We start from the raw sequence: 18,693 nt of genomic DNA, 5'->3' as shown, positions 1-18,693 counted from the left end.
AGCATGTATCATGATACCCCAGCTTTACCCCATTTCAAATGTTGTTTTAACATTTCTCGTGATACTGGCATAGTGGTGCCTTGGGTGTCTTGGGCCCTGCTCTGGGGCTGGGCTGGGTGAGCTGTCAGCCCTCCTTGGGGAAGCTCACTGCACTCCCAGGGTGCAGCAGGTACCCTGTGTGTCTTGGGGATTCTGAAGGGCACTGTGGACTCCTCTGTCTCCTACTTTCAACCCCCGTGGATAGCAGGAGCTCTGGGGCCTGTGGGAAGGAAGGGAGCATCTGTCAGTCCTTTGGAGGGATGGGTGGGGGCAGATATAGTGGGACTTACGGGGGAGGCCTTTGCTTCACAGATGCGGAGTCCTTTGCAGGACTGGGGCCCCCGTCTCCCCGCGAGAGACTTGGAGTCCACCAGTGTCGTTCACTTCAGTCTTGAGGAGATGGAACTGCCATGACTGCATGTTTCTGGCTGTGTCAAAAGGCAGGATAATCTCAAACCATTAACATCCAGTCTAAGTGCAGGTCTGATCAGAGGGCTGGTGCAGGCAGATTGGCCCTGTTGCCCTATGAGGAGACCGTGGGATTGGGGTTGCAGAAATTCCATAAGCCTCTTGCCACCTTTGTGAACCACATGACACAGATCCAGCAGGACTGGAGACAACTGGGAATTGCCACAGTGGTTTGGGATGTGGCCATGGTTCTCTCCACACATCTGGAGATGGGAGCTGTGGAGCTCTTGGGCTGCCCCGCAGTGAAACTGGGTGCTGGCATAGAGCTGATGGGCATAGTGGCTGCCCTGCTGGGTGCTCATGTGACTGTCATAGATCGAAAAGTAGCATTAGAGTTTTGTAAATCAAATATGCAAGGCAATTTACCTCCTTGTATCCAACCCAGAGCTTTTGTTAAGGAGCTGACTTGGGGAAAGAATTTGGGGAGTTTTTCTCCTAGAGATTTTGACCTGATACTTGGAGCCGATATCATATATTTAGAAGAAACATTTACAGATCTTCTTCAAACACTGGACCATCTCTGTAGCAATCACTCCATGATTCTTTTACCTTGCTTAATTCACTATGAACGGAGTAACTTTTGAGCAATGCTGGAGAGGCATTTTACTGTAAGGTTCACTATGATACTGAGAAAGATGTACATACTTACACAGAAGAGAAGCCACAGCAAGGACCTACAGTTGGCTATCATTTATAAGAATGCTGTCATTGAGGGTGTTGATTAAGGTCTTGGAGACAAAACACACATGCAGTTTTAAAACAAAGCAGTGCTTTATGCCATCGCTGTGATTTATTTATTTATTTATTTTTTGAGAGGAGTCTCTGTTGCCTAGCCTGGAGTGCAGTGGTGCAATCTTGGCTCACTGCAGCCTCTGCCTCCTGGGTTCTAGTGATTATCCTGCCTCAGCTTCCCAAGTAGCTGGGACTACAGGCCCACGCAACCACGCCTGGCTAAGTTTCGTATTTTTAGTAGAGACATGGTTTTGTCGTGTTGGCCAGGCTGGTCTTGAACTTCTGACCTCAGGTGATCTGCCCGCCTTAGCCTCCCAAAGTGCTGGGATTACAGGTGACCCACTGTGCCTGGCCATTGCTGTAATTTTTAGTCATATTTACTTACTCTGAAATTCCATTAATGTTAAAAGATTAAGTGTGTGATTTTGGTTCATGCTGTTTCTGTACTCCATACTGCTCCCTCTTGATAAACAGTTTTCACTGATGATATGAAGCATTGGTATAAAGATGTCTTTAAACTAGCAAGCTTGTTTTGGCGAGGTTAAATCATACAAATAATTTTAAACACCTTCTGAAATACATCGTGTTTAGCCCAGTTTTCTGATTTTCTGGATATAAGACAAGAGGTTTAACATGTTCCCTGAGCTGTTGGTGCTATTGAAATCTTTTGCCCCATTTAAATTGTTAAAAACTCTAGGTTGGTTGAGTGGGGTGTGAGTTTTCTGGGGTCTCATATTATGCTTTTTGGCTTAATTTCAGGTTTAAGTATCTAAACAAAGGGATAAGTAAAAATAAAGTTTTAGTTATTTTTTGAGAGTACCTTAAGTCTTGGACTCGAATATAGGTTATCTTTATCAAATCAAAAGCTGTGGTTTTCCCCCTCAGCTTTACCTTGTCTCAAATGTTGCTTTAATGTAATTGTTTCTTAAGCTTTCCATGCCTTCTTAATAATATATAGGATAAGAGTAAAAAATATTCTAAATCCCATCCCTCCATTAAGAGGTTAGCTTCCCAAACATAAGCTCCTTCTGTATTGTACTTGTAATTGCTCATTCAGTGTCTGTATTACCCAGTAGACTGTAAGCTTCTTGAGGGCCAGGAATGCTTCTGCATCTCTCATTGTTGCTTCCCCAGGATCTGGTATTAATATATCATAACCAAATAATGAAAAAGATACATTCCAGTTAGAGGCTTTTGATTGTTGGTTTAAATGATTGTTACATTGTTTTATGATTGACTTTGATACACTTCATGAAGTCACACATAAACTTTTTAAAAATTATTTTTATTTATTTATTTATTTATTTATTTATTTATTTATTTATTTATTTAGAGACAGAGTCTTACTCTGTCACCCAGGCTGGAGTGCAGTGGTGCAATCTCGGCTCACTGCAACCTCCATCTCCCGTGTTCAAGCAGTTCTTCTGCCTCAGCCTCCTAAGTAGCTGGGACTACAGGCACACGCCACCACGCTCGGTTAGTTTTTGTATTTTTCATAGAGACGGGGTTTCACCATGTTGACCAGGGTGGTCTCGAACTTCTGACCTCAAGTGATCCACCTGCCTCAGCCTCCCAGAGTGCTGGGATTACAGGCGTGAGCCACGGCGCCCGGCCAAGCTACTTTATTATTAACACTTCTCCATCTCCACTGTTCTGAGTAGTGGGCTTGACAGTTAAACCTTTCCAAATCTGAAACTTAAAGAGAAAGCTCTGTTTTGCTCAGAATCTCACGGCAACACTTATTTTCTCCTGTCAATTTCAACACTAGTAGTAGACTTCAAGGAATTTTAAGGTGCTTTTTTTGTTTTTTTTTTTTGTGTGTTATTGCTACGTTTACCATTTTCATTTTACATGTCTGTCTTCATACTTGTCTCTTCATTTAATAACATCCCTATTTATTTGTGTACATTGTGCTGATCTCAAGCAGGTAGTCATTGTTTAAAGATGTTAAGTCTTTGTATTTATCTATTGCTGTATATAACAAACCACCCTAAAATTTAGGTGTTTACATGGCAAACGTTGCGTATTTCATGTATTGGTGGATCAGGAACTGGGAGCTGATTTAACTGGGTGATTTTGGCTCATGAGGTTACAACATGTTGACTGGGGCTGCAGTCGTCTGAGGACTTGATGAGGGTTGGATGATATTCTTTCTGAGCTTATTCATATGGCTGTTGGCCTCAGTTCCTTGCCACACAGGTCTCTCCTTAGCTGGCTGCTTGAGTGTTGATTTTCAACTCAAGCTGGCTGCTTGAGTTATGATTTTCCTCAGAGTGAATGATTTAACAGTAGCCAGGGATAAGCCCCCATTTATGACCTAGTCTTAGAAGTTGCACATAGTCTCATCGGCTTTATTATATTTGGTAGAAGTGAGTCATTAAGTGTAGTCTACACTTAAGAGGAGGAGACTTCCACTTCTTGAAAAGGAGAGAACTATTGGGGAATTTGTAGGCATATTTTGAAATCACCGGTCTTAAAACCTAAAATCAAGAGGAGACTCCTTGTGATGATTAGCCTGTGGCCAAACTCAGAGTGGAGTCTTGGCAGAACAGGCTATGGGTAAAAGAGGATTTAGGTTGGGTATTAGCCCCCTAAAATGGGATGTAAAATAGCATGAAGAATCTATCAGAAATTTAGGAGATGATGCTAGGAAAATGTTAGGTAGATTTACAATGCTTTTTTAAGTGATATATTCCTATGTAAAGGAACTAAATATATATGCTGTGTGAAAACTAATCATTAGATGGACATGGCAAAAATAGTCATTCTGAATGGTGAAGTTTATTTTATTTTTCATTCAGACAGTGCATGCTGCCCCTTTCTAATCTAAGAAACTTTGTTCTCTTCCCCTTGGTAGAATTTGCGGAGGATGACTCCAGCAGAGCTTGCAAATATGGAGCATTTATATGAATTTCACCCTCCAGTTTGGATTACTGACACCACACTTAGAAAATCTCCTTTTGTTCCTCAAATGGGTGATGAGGTGAGAGTAATACAAATTTAAAAACACGAATATGGAACATAAAGTTTATATTGCTCTTAATTTTTAAATGCATATTTCCCTTTTGTAGGTAATATATTTTCGACAGGGTCATGAAGCTTATATTGAGGCTGTAAGAAGAAATAATATTTATGAACTGAACCCTAATAAGGAGCCATGGAGAAAAATGGATCTTAGGGTAGGATGATGGCATTATTAAATCATTAAACATTTTAGCACATACATAGTTAAATTACTTACAAATCTATTTAAAAACCTGTTGGAAACATATTTTATTACTTTCTTTCCTACTTGATAACATTTCTGCTGTAACCAAACCTTAAGATCCTGTGGGAATGGCTTGTTTGTCAATGGGCAAAATTTGTATGTTGCTTATTGGTGTGTAAAATGTTAAATGCAACAACCTAGAGTTTCAGAAAGGCAGCTTGGCAATATATGTATTATCACTCTTAAAAATGTTTATGTATCCAAGACAGATTTTCAGAGGAAGAAATGCAAGTTTTCAAAAGAAGAAATAAAAACTGGAAGAAGGGTTTAACCTCATGGATAATAAAATAAGGAAATAATAATTTTTCCTTTTCAATACTTAGCCAATTTTGTGATTTCGTTTGTTTTTAGCTCAAGAAAGAATTCCACATTTTAGCAAGTGGCAAAGATGTTGGTTTGTTAACAGTTATTCAGATTGCTGGTGGGGTGTGTGAAGTGGTCCAGGCTTTCTAGGGGATATTTTGGTAATAGTAGTTGAAACTGAAAAATATTTGGAACTTTTAATTCTGTGATTTTACTCTTCTGGTAATTTGGAAAACAAGCAGAAATGCTTGTAAATATATGAGTATTGTAGTTCACTCACTGTTGACAGAAACAAAGCTGGAAAAAAAAAATTCAGATATTCCACAATAGTGAATGAACCAAATCATGGTGCATTCACACAGTCACTTACTATGTACAGCCCATCTTGTACTTGAAGGTTGAAAAATATTTATTGAATGAATGATGGATACATTTTCACAGTGTATTACTAATAGGAAAAATGGGAAGTGAAGTGGTATTTCTGGTTATGGTAGCAAAATTTTAAAAACATTTGCAGCCAATCAAAAGAACAACATCAAAATGTCAATGGTGATGATCTGTGGGGTAGTAGTACCCGTGTTTTTTTATTTTTTATATTTTTATTCTACAGATTTTGATACTTTTAAAAACTTAGAAAATGAAGAAAATGCTAGTTATTTTAACAAATATAGCTGTTTTTAACACTTATATTCAACTTAATGGCTCTGCTTGTATAAGTTAGTCTTTATATACATTGGCGGTTTTATTTATGTCTGTTTAACTTAGGACTGTGTACCTGAGTACAGTCCATCCTCATTCTTGGATTCTGTATTTGTGAACTGCGTACTTGCTTTATTTGTAATCCCCCAAACAGTACTCTCGGAGCCTTTTGGTCATTTCTGGACATGCCTCAGGGTGGTGAAAAATTTGACTTGCCTGACGAGCATGTTTCTAGTTGAGGTTGAACAAGGTGTTGCTCTGCCTTCTTTTTTTTTTTTTTTTTTTTTTAAGCTCTCGCACTGCAAACAAGTGTCCTTTTCATGGTCTATTCAGTGCCACGTGTTTTCCATTTTTGTGCTTTTTCTGGTGACTTCGCTGTTTAAAATGGCCCCTAAGCATAGTGCTGACATGCTGTCTAGTGTTCTTAAGTGCTAGAAGGCTGAGATGTGCCTTATGGAGAAGGTATGTTAGATAAGCTTCATTCAGGTATCAGTTAAATGTTTGCAAATCAACAACATATTAAATAAGGTACCTTTAAACGGCAACACACATAAAACCAAGTTATGTATGCACTGGTTTATTACAGTGTTGTGACCAGAATTTTGCACGAACCTATCCCTATATATTCTCTGTAGCACTGATTTAGTATTTTATTTCAGTGTTCTAGGTGACTATAGAACATAACTGCTGTGAATAATTAGAACTATGCTTAGCACTTTGGTACATTATAATAATAACATTTGTTCAGTGAATAAGTGGATGAACGATCTGTTATATTCCTAGTATCAGAGAAGCAGACACTGGGGGGAAGGTTGACTATGGCAAATCCATTTGATGGATACTCCATCCAGGTAGAGACTTTCACCTGTTTACCGTCCTGTCCCTACTGCCTAGAAGAGGTCATAGCATATGGTAGATTCTCAACAAATATTACTTACTGAATGTATTAGGCAGAAACTTAATATCAAGATTTTGAAGAACACTTATGAATAAGTAGAATGCTTACACATTTTCACTGTATAATATAAAGCTATATAAATAAAAATGTGCATTGGCTGGGTATGGCAGGCCACACCTATAATCCCAGCACTTTGGGAAGCTGTTGTGGGAGCATCACTTGAGCCCAGGAGTTCGAGACTAGTCTGGACAACATAGGGAGACCTGTCTCTACAAATAATAAAAAATTAGCTTGGTGTGGTGGCATGTTGTATCTGTAGCCAGTCCCAGCTACTCGGGAAGCTGATGTGGGAGGATTGATTGAGCTCAGGAGTTTGAGACTGCAGTGAGCCATGATTGTGCTACTGCCCTCCAGCCTAGGCAACACGGTGAGATCCTGTTTCCAAAACAAAGCGAGAAGGAAATATGTTAGATTTTTAACAGTGATTGTCGTTAGATATTGCGCTAATCCGAGATTTGTGTTTTCAATCTTAACTTTTGTAATGTATTTTCTAAAGGATGTTCTTTGTATTAGAAACTGTATTAAATATGTGGAGATTAACTTTAGCAAAATTGAATGTAATTAATGGTATTAATTAAACTTGTCTGCTGGTTTGGAAGCCTAAATTATGAGTTTACTTAATATAACAGTATGTGGAGAATTATAGTATTAAGGAATTGCTTTTATTCTAACCATTAAAAAAATATGTCTGTTAAAGGATCAAGAATTGGTTAAAATAGTTGGAATACGATATGAAGTTGGGCCCCCTACACTCTGTTGCCTCAAACTAGCATTTATAGATCCAGCAACTGGAAAACTTACGGACAAATCTTTCTCTATTAGGTATGTATTATTTTTTAAAATGGAATTACTTAAATTTAAATTTGCCATTTTGCTGATTTAATGATTAGCATGCCCTTCCCATTTAACTCCAGGGTAACTGGTAGAGCACTGTGGATAGCCTAAGATGTGGCTCGAGCTTCTGATGGCTAGGAAACCCATCCCTGACCCTGAAGTCATAGTAGGCATGTCACAGTTATAGTTAAGTGTGGGCAGTCTGTTTTATATGGTTTTCATGATGCTTATGTGAGTGGGGAATTCTGACATATGGGCCAAATTTTTTCTGCCCTTTGTTTTTGAAAAAATTCAGAATAAATAATTTCCTACACCTGTGCTGTCTTAATAAGGTTACCACTAGTCACATGTGGCTACTGCTCACTTGAAATATGGATGGTTTGATTGAATGTCTTAATATGAGACTTGGCAGAGTATGAGGCATAAACTTTTTTTTAAAGAAATGAATGTGTTGTGAATGTACACACTGCATTTTGAAGACTAGTTATGAAGAAAAAATGTAAGATCTCTTTTGTTTTGATTACATATTGAAACAATATTTTGGATATATTTAAAATATGCTATGAAATTTACTGTTTTACCTTTTAAAATATAGCTGGTTGAAAATTAAAAATTACATTTGTAGATCTCATGTTTCTTTTGCACAGTGCTGCTTTTAGACTATATAACCTGCTATGTAGAGAGTTTAATAATTTTTTAAATTTTTGTCTAGATATCATGATATGCCAGATGTTATTGACTTTCTTGTATTGCGTCAATTTTATGATGAAGCAAGACAGAGGAATTGGCAGTCTTGTAAGTCTGTCCTTACTAAGTTTTATATACCCTTAAAAATTAATCTGTTTTATTGGTCTACCTTTTTGGCTGTGGGACTCTTAATTATAGTGTATACAAACATGTAAATTGCGGAAGAGATATAAGTGACCTATAAATATATTTTGCTTACGGCTTGGTACTTACTGATTATGCAGACTTTTTTGGTAGGGGCCGGGGGACAATGGGCGGGGCAGGCATTGTCTCCCTAGGTCACCCAGGCTGGAGTGCAATGAGGCTGGAGTGCAATGAATGGCGTGATCTCAGCTCACTGCAACCTCTGCCTCCAAGGTTCAAGCGATTCTCTTGCCTCAGCCTCCTGAGTAGCTGGGATTACAGGTGTGCGCCACTATGCCCAGCTAATTTTTGTATTTTTAGTAGAGGCAGGGTTTCACCATGTTGGTCAGGCTGGACTCGAACTCCTGACCTCATGATCCACTCACCTCTGCCTCCCAAACTGCTGGGATTAGAGGTGTGAGCCACCGTGCCCAGCCCGATTATGTAGACTTTTTTAGACGAGCAACTTTTCTTCTGTTCTTTTGGTTCATGACATTTGGAAAAGATTATTTTCACTCCTTGACTATAGGCTAGAGTAGACTTACTTCCTTTTAGACTTCCCTGTACTATATTGTATATAATTATCTTTGATGTAACATTGGCATAATTTACACAATTATACTAGGATCTAAAATGATCAGAAGGTTGAAAAGTAATTTCAGATTTCACACTGAAAATGTTCTGGTATACCCAGTTATTTTACCCTTGATATCATAACAACGTAGACTTAAATGGGAAGACTTGACACTGTTTTGTTAAGAAATAAAAAATTCATATACACTTTGCTTTATAACCATGTAATGTATAGGTGGGCAGAAAAATTAAAAAATTAAAATTACCTCAATGTAATTTTACACATTTGAGTAAAATTACACATTGGAGTAATTTTAGTACCTCAATGTAGGTACTAAATTACTCGAATGTGATTTTTGTGATGATCATTTAAGGAGGGCTCACTTATTCAGAGTTGTGTAGATTATTACTCTCAGGATATAATTGATAATTGATTGAATGACTGTCATTAGGCTGGGTAGTAATAGCAACTGTTAATAGTAACTGTAGTACCTGTTTCACAGGTGTACAAATATATGTTCAGTGTGTAATGCTATCCAGGGAGCTTGTGTATTGAGTTTAGAAGTAGGATGGTTCATTCTTTTATCAGTTCTTGGATTTTTGTTAGAAATATTAAGTTTTACCCAGGCTGTGTCATCTGGTGTACACATTCATAAATGATGTTAAGACATTGATCTTTCTAGTTACTGCAGTTTCTTTCTTTCTTTCGTTCTTTTTTTGGACACAAGGTCTTGCTCTGTTGCCCGGGCTGAAAGGCAGTGGTGCGATCAGAGCTCACTGCAGCCTCAACTTCCTGGGCTCAAGTGATCCTCCCACCTCAGCCTCCTTTTTGGCTGTGGGACTCTTAATTATAGTGCATACAAACATGTAAATTCTGGAAGCTGCACCATGTGCAGCTAATTTTTAATTTTTTTTGTGGAGACAGGGTCTTGCTGTATTGCCCAGGCTGGTTTTGAATTCCTGGGCTCAAGCAATCCTCTTGCCTCAGCCTGCCTAAAGTGTAGGAATTACAGGTGTGAGCCACCATATCTGGCCACTGCTGCCTTTTTGTGTGGTACTACAAGAAGGCAAATTTTAGATAAAGTCCCTAATCATCCTCATCTGACGTGAAAGATTGTCAGGGCGTGTGGCTCCTCTTTATAGATTATTCTCCTGGTAACATCTACACAAGTAATCAAGATTATTTTGGGAGTAGATGCAGAGAAAATTTTTCTTGAAGAAAAACATACAGCCACAAAAATAACATGAAGCAACATTAGCAGGTTGTATAGTTGTGTTCCAAATAACTTCAAAGCTTCCCAGCTATTATGATTTTTCAGCCCCCATGAGGTGTAAGAGGCTCTCATTTTTGCCAACATGTCCATTAATTTTTTTAAAACTGAATTATCTACAGTTAAAGTCTAGAGATGGAGTCCCAGATGCCTCCTGTAATTTAGTGGTTTTTGTTTTATTTTTGTGGTTGAGAAATTATTGGACCAGACCTGTTATACTACACTTTAATTCATTTTGCTCCCCCATTTTTGCATGGAATTTGAGTAGTATGGCAAGAAGAAGTTGCTTGTTTTCATTTTTACGGTGGATTTTTATCCTTCTCTTGAAAGGCCAAAGTAGGTTTATTTGAAAAGTCTTAACATAAGATTACCAGGGTGATCAGCTAGCAAAAACATAGAAAAGACACTTTTATTATGAGAAAACTTAATTTTTTAAGGCTCCTTTTTATTTAAAGGGTTGTTTTTGTATGAAGAAATATTTTTATCTAAACTGAAATTATCTTCTAGTATTAGGTAAATAGCAAGAAAAATATACACTTAATTTTTTATATCAAAGACTCTCTTCTAACATGTTTTTATATTTGGCCTCTCAAAATTGAGGCAGCTGATTTTATGACAATAATTTATTATTATTATGTTCAGTTGTAATTAATGTTTATGTTAAATTAGGGTATTAGAGATTTGGATAAAATCATGGTGTGTTTTATCTTAAATTGTAAGTTTAAAGCTATACTAGTCTCCTTAGATTTCTTTCAGGGGCTATGGTTTCAAGTGATTTTGAAGTAAAATATATGTAAAACTCACGTTTACATAAGTTTGAAAATATGCTAAAGACTAAAACATGTAGGTCTAGTAGTTATGGCATTATTTTTTTTCAAACCTTTGAAGAATTCACTGTAAGCATACTTTAATTATTCAAGACTGTTTGCCAGGTATATTATATTCTTTCTTGGGGATAAATTGTAGCTTTAATTTTGATTATTTCTATAAAACTTTCCTTGAGAAAAGAACTGTTGATCTATATCCCGAAGAATCATCAGTGCTGGATAGGTGACTTTTATTGTTTCATTGGTTTTGTTTTGTAAATGGTGGGAAGGGTAAGAAGGAAGAGATATGGTTACTGCAGCAGTTCATGTTTCTATTGTAATGAATGTTAAACACAGATCTAGTGCAGTTTATTTCACTGGTTGAAGTGTTAGAGTTGTAAAATACATCTAGAAATGCATTTAATCTAAAAGTTAAATTTTTTATTCCATATTTTTCTTGGTTTGTTTAGGAGCACTGCTTGTCTGTTTTTGTGTTGTGCTTTTGGCTTCTTTTTTTATCTGTATCATATGGTATTTTGTAGATTAAAAAAATGTTAATGAATGTTAGCAGAGAAATGCCTCAGACTTGATCATTTCTCTCCTAGGTGACAGATTCCGCTCTATTATTGATGATGCTTGGTGGTTTGGAACAGTGTTAAGTCAAGAGCCATATCAACCACAGTATCCTGATAGTCATTTCCAGTGTTATATTGTTAGGTTTGTATACAGATGAAAACTAATCATTTCCCAGTAATTCAGTGTGGCAGGTTGCTGTATAAATAATACATTTCTGGTTTTTTAAAAAACATGGTTTTTATCTGTCATTAAGTCATGTCAGGCTGACCCGAAATGTCTCTCAGACATGCACCTACTCTTTGTTTCCTATTCACTAGTACTCCCCTTGGTTCAGGTTCTGCTTGCTTTCCTGGAACTATTTCTGTAGCCACCTAATATTTCCTTTACCTCGTATTGTCAGTGTCCTAGTTCAGAAGCAGATACTATATCATTAATCTTCTTCAAAGAAACCTTTGATGCCTCTTCATTGGCAATGGGATAAAAACCATTGACTGTGGCTGTAGTGGAATTCAAGGGCTTCATGCCTTGTCTTTCAGTTATTGTTCACTTTGGGTGCAGGCCACATAGGATTTCTGGTTTTGTTCTTAAACCTGTTATTTTAATAATATATCCTTCTTAAAAAAATTTACGGTTAATATTTAAAATTGTACTGCTGCAGTGAGGTTAATTTTCACATTTTGTATCTTTTGTTTACTTTTATAATGGATACCTATTATCCACATTTTGTTTTTATGAAAGGCTAACCAGAGATTTGTTGTTTTTTAACAGGTGGGATAATACTGAAATTGAAAAACTTAGCCCATGGGACATGGAACCAATTCCTGATAATGGTATATATATTTGTTAAATAATGAAAACATTTTATTTTTATAATATGTACATTTGCCAGTGCACATGGAACAAACATTTATATTCTATGATCAATATATTCAAATTATTACAGTAACTGAACTTTACTGAAAGAAGATAACAGCATCGTGTTTATCTGTTTTGTTAATTCTTGACCTTAGATTCCAGCTTGATTTTGGCTGTACCTTAGTAGCTTGCTGTTGTTTCTCATGTAACCCTGCATTAAACTTAACTCCTGGCTGGGCGCCATGGCTCACGCCTGTAATCTCAGCACTTTGGGAGGCCAAAGCAGATGGATCACCTGAGATCAGGAGTTCGAGACCAGCCTGGCCAACATGGTGAAACCCTGTGTCTACTAAAAATACAAAAAATTAGGCGGGCATGGTGGCGTGTGCCTGTAATCCCAGCTACTTGGGAGGCTGAGGCAGGAGAATCGCTTGAACCCGAGGTTTCACTGAGCCGAGATCGCGGCTACTGCACTCCAGCCTAGGCGACAGCGAGACTCCATCTCAGAAAAACAAAACAAAAAATTTACATCCTTCATGTAGCCTCTACTTTTCCTACCTCATTCTTAATCTTTTACCCTTGGTCTTCCTTCAAGGAAAAGATTGAACTTGACTTCCATCTGTCTTCTCCTTTACCTCAAGTTGTCTTATTATGGATTTTCTACTGAAATAGACAACTATTTAAAGCCAGCCTGTCCTCCAGTGCTAGCATCCCACTGCTGTTGCCTTCCAAGGGCCTGGTACCTACACTTAGCTCATCCCCTCCAACAATTTTAATTTCCTCCTACCTTTCTCCAGTCAGGTTTGAATATGTCTCTTAGACCTTACATTTGATTTCATGAAGCATTTTTGTTACTGAATTATTTCCCTTTTGTGAAACTTTTTGAAAGGGTACTCTGTATCTCTTGCGTCCATTGTTTTCACCACCAAGCTTTCTTTATGTGTTTTTACTGATTTGTATCATCCTTTGATGTTTTTCTCTTTTTATAATTTTCAAGAAAATCTCTGAATATCTGCATTTTGATATTTCTCTTCAGTATGTACTCTCCATTTTTTATAGCACTTTAAAAAACTTGATTTCGAGATAATTTCAGACTTAAAAAAAGTTAAAAAAATAGTACAAGGATTTTCTGAATACCTATATTTCCCTTCTTATACAGCTAGCACATTGCAGTGATCAAAATCAGGAAATTATTATTAATACGATACTGTTGTCTGTAGACTTTATTCAGATTTTGTCTGTTTCACTAATATCCTTTCACATTTTGGATTTGTCATGTCATCTTAGTCTTTAATCCAGGATCCCTCCGTTTTTCACTGTCTTTCATGACTTTAAGGCTTTTGAAGATTACTGGGCAGTTATTTTATAGAATTTCCATTAGTTTGGGTTTGATGTTTTTTCTCGATTAAATTTAGGTTTTGCATTTTTGGCAAAAATGTCAGAAAGGTAATGTGTCTTTCTTAGTGCAATTATTTTAGGATTTTAATAATTTGACTTGGGTATGTGTCAGGTTTCTCCAGTGTAAAGTAAATACTTTTTCCATTATAATTAGTGTCCCATGGGGATATATTTATGTGCTGCAAATAATCTTGTTTCTTATGCTGTTTCCACTCACTAATTGTAGCATCCGTTGATAATTCTTGCCTCAAATAATGATTTTTTGTTTTCATTGTCTTACATGTATTAGTTGGAATTCTACTATAAGATACATCTTCTCCTTTCCCATTTATTTATATTAGTATGTACTCAGATTTTTGTAAAATAAAATTAGTGTTCAATTGTTATCATTATTTTGTTGCTACCTTATTGCAGATTTGGCCACTGGGAACCCCTTCATGTTGGCTCCTATGTCCATTTGACATTTTCTTTTGAATTGCCTTTGAGTGTTTTCATAGCTTCTGGCAATATGCAGTGTTCAAGGCTCACCTTGTACTTTCCCTACCTCAGCTGTGGAATCAGGCAGTTTTTCAGGGGCCATGGCCTGTTTGATTGGAGAATGGCATTTAGAAGCCAAGATATTTCTTGTTATTGATGAATAATATTCCATTGTATGGATATAACACATTTTTATCCATTCATCAGTTGATGGGCATTTGGATTGCTTCCATTATTTGGCTGTGAATAGTCCTCCTGTGAATATCATGTGCAAGTTTTTTTTTCTTTTGGGTACATATGTAGGAGTGGCATTGCTGGGTTACGTGGTAACTCTGTTTAACCTTTTGAGGGCTGACAAATGGTTTTTTTGGGAGTAGGTATACCATTTTACATTTCCAGCAACAGTGTATGTGGGTTCCAATTTTTTCACATCCTGGATACTTTTTTTTTTTTTAACTTATAGGAAGTATTATTGTGGTTTCAATTTGCCTTTCTCTGATGCCTAATGATACTGAGCATTTTTTCCTTTGTTTATTGGTCATTTTTATATCTTTGTAGAAATGTTCAATTTCTTTTTTCTTTCTTTCTTACTTTTTTTTTTTTTTTAGACAGTCTCTCTCTTTGCCCAGGTTGAAGTGCAGTGGTGCAATCGCGACTCACTGCAACCTCCACCTGCCAGGCTCAAGTGGTTCTTGTGCCTCAGCCTGCTGAGTAGCTGGAACTATAGGCATGTGCCACCCAGCTATTTTGCCATCTTGGCCATACTAGACTTGAACTCCTGGCCTCAAGTGATATGCCTGCGTTGGTCTCCCAAAGTGGTGGGATTACAGGCGTGAGCCACGGAGCCTGGCTGAGAAATATTCAGATTCTTTCCTCATTTTTAACTTGTTATCCATTAGTTTGGGATATCATAATTTCTTCTGTTCCCTTAAATGGTCTCTGTATTTCAGGGCTTTTCTGGATTTTTTTTTGTTTTTTTGCTTTATTTTCTTTTACTGTTTCATTAGGATAATTTTTATTGCTGTGTCTTCAGTTTTTATTGCTGTGTCTACACTATGTTAGTGTAAAATTTGTTACATATGCATCTTTTTAGTTTTATGTTTGGAAAATATTAGTTATTGCTTTGTTTTATGAAATATTAGCTATGCTTATAGAGTAAATCATATAACTACATCACATATTTGTTTCATACACATTTCTTGAATGCCTACCGTTTAGGGGGCATCAAGTTAGGCACTAAATAGACATTATGAGAAAAGATTTAGTTTTTTCCCCTCAATGATGATATACATTCAGAAATGAATAACACATACTGTGCTCTTTTGAATTTTTTTTTTTTTTTTTTAAAGATGTAGTTTTGCTTTGTTGCCCAGGCTGGAGTGCAGTGGCGCAATCTCCACTCATTGCAACCTCCACCTCCCAGGTTCAAGTGATTCTCCTGCCTCAGCCTGTTTAGTAGCTGGGACTACAGGTGTGTGCCACCATGCCTGGCTAGTTTTTGTATTTTTAGTAGAGATAGGCTTTTGCCATGGCCAGGCTGGTCTTGAATTCCTGACCTCAAGTGATCCCCCTGACTCGGCATCCCAAAGTGCTAGGATTACAGGCATGAGCCACCATTCCTGGTGTTGAGTCTTTTTATATTTTTATCTTATATATTTATATTTTCTTTCGGAATATCTTATTTATCACCAGCCAATGTGTTATAGTATTCACCTTACTGCTTGTTGTTTTCATCTCTAAAAGTTGGATTTGGGTGTGTGTTTCATGTCTTCCATTTATATATGTTTTTAATGAACATGCGTAATATAATAACTGCATTCATGTCTTTGCTAATTCTAACATGTGCCAATTCTGGTTGGTTGATTAATAAATCTCTTCATTATGGGTATTTCCTAATATATTACCTGTGTTATAATTTTACATTTTATGTCAGACATTGTGAATTTTACCTTGTTGGGTGCTGTATATTTTTGTATTCCTGTAAGTGTTACACTTTGTTCTGTCACACAATTAAGCTAGTCGGAAACAATTTTATCTTTTTAAGATATGGTAGATGGGTTTGGAGCAGTGCTCAGCCTTGAACTGATTTACTTTTGACTTCTAAGGCAAGACCCTTTTATGCAATGTATCCATCGCTCTATGTATCATGCAGCTTTTTCAGTCTGGCTGAGGGGAACAGGCATGGGTGCTGGCCCTTTTGTGCATCAGGCCTTTGTTATCACAGATCTTTCATTTGATTCTTTTCCTGGCTTCCTGTCATTTCTTCACACGTGTGGGTTGATCAGTATTCACCAGAATACCTGAGGAGACCAGCCCAGGCAACATAGTGAGACCCCCTTTCTCCCCATTAAAACAGACACACCCACACACCCACCCACCCACACCCCTTGCCCAAAGTCATAGTTTTTAGATGGTATAGATGTGATTTGAACTCAGATCCCGGCTTTGATAAACCAGTGTTTTTTAAAACACTTTATGTTGCCTGCCTGTACAGCGTCTTTCCTCTTCCTTTTGATGAGATAAAATACTGAAAGCATAACTCTGAATTACAGTATAAAAATACATATTTTGGCTTATTAGGGCAGTGGGATGCCTCTGCCCTCTTCCCCCACATTTCTTTTATGTTCATGCAGAAAATAAATGGAAATCCTTTTTCTTTTTGTAAGAACATGAATTATAAGCTTATAGGAATCATTTATCATCCATGTTTAAAAAATTCCCATCTCTCAGCTAAAAGACTACATCATATGACTTAATTCTAATAGGTCAACTTTACTGAAGTTAAGAGCATTCCCAAAGAATGCTCTATTTTAAGCTTGTGTGTATGTTTGCAGGAATCTTAATGGATATGTTTCTAGAGGAAATGCTCCCATGAGCATTCTCTCTATCATTTAGCAGCTGTTAAAATGATGCTCTTCCCAATGCTCTTGTTCCCTCATTGTGAACGTGCTCTGAGTTACCCTGGTAGCCAGTACACAGTACACAGTAAATGACATTTCTTATCTGTATGTTAGAACTGATATTCAATAAGCTAAAATATTTTGAGCTTCCTCAGATTTTCTCCTTTTTTTTTTTTTTGAGACAGAGTCTTGCCCTGTTGCCCAGGCTGGAGTGCAATGGCACAATCTCGGCTCACTGCAACTTCCACCTCCGGGTTCAAGCTATTCTCCTGCCTCAGTCTCCTTAGTAGCTGGGATTACAGGTGTGCCCCACCACAGCTGGCTAAGTTTTGTATTTTTAGTAGAGATGGGGTTTTGCCACGTTGGCCAGGCTGGTCTCGAACTCCTGACCTCAGGCGATCCACCCACCTCGGCCTCTCAAAGTGCTAGGATTACAGGCGTCAGCCACTCTGCCTGCTTCTCCTTATTTTTCAAGAAATACCAGTCTGTTTCATTTGCGCTCCCTTAAAATTTAAGAAAATTAGCCATTTGTCATGTGGGATTATTTTATCCATTTTGACTTGACTTTTTTAAAAATTTTAATTTAAAAATTTTAACTGTATGTAAGCTTAAAATTTTGAATATTGTCAGGTTCAATTTGTGTTTTCAGAGTCCTCAGGGTTAAGTTTGCCTCCTTGAAGAAATAGACTGAAAACTGCAATACTGGCACTCTTATTTTTAATTTTTAATTTGTTAGGGTAGGTAGATTGTGTTTTTACCTGAATTTAAGCAATTTGTTAATCTCAATGAGTAATTTTAAAAAGAGTTGCACATTTGAACTCTATTTTTGACTGTGGAGATAACCTAGTTTTATAAGCTATGAAAATTGAATTTTAATACCGTATATATTTATTTTTTGTGTTTTTTTTCTTCCCCTCATTGTTTTTTATGGTATTCATAGTTGATCCACCTGAAGAATTAGGAGCTAGTATTTCTGTCACATCAGATGAGCTAGAGAAATTGCTCTATAAACCACAAGCTGGTGAATGGGGTCAGAAATCAAGAGATGAAGAATGTGATAGAATTATCAGTGGTATAGATCAACTTTTGAATCTTGGTAAGTTTTTTATTTTTTAGGATGAAAAGTTTTTTTTTCAATTTTTTTCGTAAAGGTATTTAAAAATACTAGCATAATTGAGGTTTCTGTTCTTTTCTACACTTTGTATTGGTTATCTTTTAATTTAGCCTGTAATGTTAAATGTAGCCATATCTTATGATTTCTAGAGAAGTACCACTTAGAGGCAATGGATTTATTGATTAAAAACTCTCCTGTCTTCCCTAACAGATATAGCAGCAGCTTTTGCAGGCCCTGTTGATCTGTGTACATACCCGAAGTACTGTACTGTAGTAGCTTATCCAACCGATCTTTACACAATTCGAATGAGACTTGTTAATCGATTTTACAGGTTAGTAGAAACCTGCTTTCAAAATGTTTAAAAAGCTATATTTGGCAATATTGACTAGGGTAAACAAAGAAAGAGATAGTGGTAGAATTGGGGGCTGATTAGCATTTTCTGTTTCATTATTCTCTTTCATTGTCAGATGGTGTTAGATGCCTATGGGTAGGTGTGGGTAGGGCCAGGCAGAAGATTGACTACCATATTTCACCCTCGTTTTTTTCTCAGTG

At 37.0% G+C, this 18,693-nt stretch overlaps 2 protein-coding genes across 6 annotated transcripts in view; both read left to right on the top strand.

Annotated features, from left to right (window-relative positions):
* Positions 1-18,693, top strand: part of BRWD1 (bromodomain and WD repeat domain containing 1) — a 129,389-nt gene that overhangs the window by 76,979 nt on the left and 33,717 nt on the right. For all 5 annotated transcript variants that reach the window (XM_063702701.1, XM_055374027.2, XM_055374028.2 and 2 more), the window contains 8 exons: positions 4,097-4,222; positions 4,311-4,418; positions 7,165-7,289; positions 8,014-8,096; positions 11,427-11,538; positions 12,166-12,227; positions 17,968-18,123; positions 18,352-18,472. In XM_063702701.1, coding sequence (XP_063558771.1) covers positions 4,097-4,222; positions 4,311-4,418; positions 7,165-7,289; positions 8,014-8,096; positions 11,427-11,538; positions 12,166-12,227; positions 17,968-18,123; positions 18,352-18,472 — 893 coding nt within the window. The remainder of the gene's footprint in view (positions 1-4,096; positions 4,223-4,310; positions 4,419-7,164; positions 7,290-8,013; positions 8,097-11,426; positions 11,539-12,165; positions 12,228-17,967; positions 18,124-18,351; positions 18,473-18,693) is intronic.
* Positions 489-4,088, top strand: LOC129529372 (protein N-lysine methyltransferase METTL21A-like; the record flags this gene model as incomplete). The annotated part of the gene is made up of 1 exon (XM_055374029.2): positions 489-4,088. A coding segment is annotated over one exon (603 nt), but the record flags the coding sequence as incomplete, so codon positions are not given.

This window comes from Gorilla gorilla, chromosome 22 (genome assembly GCF_029281585.2).
Source record: "Gorilla gorilla gorilla isolate KB3781 chromosome 22, NHGRI_mGorGor1-v2.1_pri, whole genome shotgun sequence".
Classification (NCBI taxonomy): Eukaryota; Metazoa; Chordata; class Mammalia; order Primates; family Hominidae; genus Gorilla; species Gorilla gorilla.
Note: the sequence above shows the minus strand (reverse complement) of the source record. Positions and strands in the feature narration are given on the sequence as shown.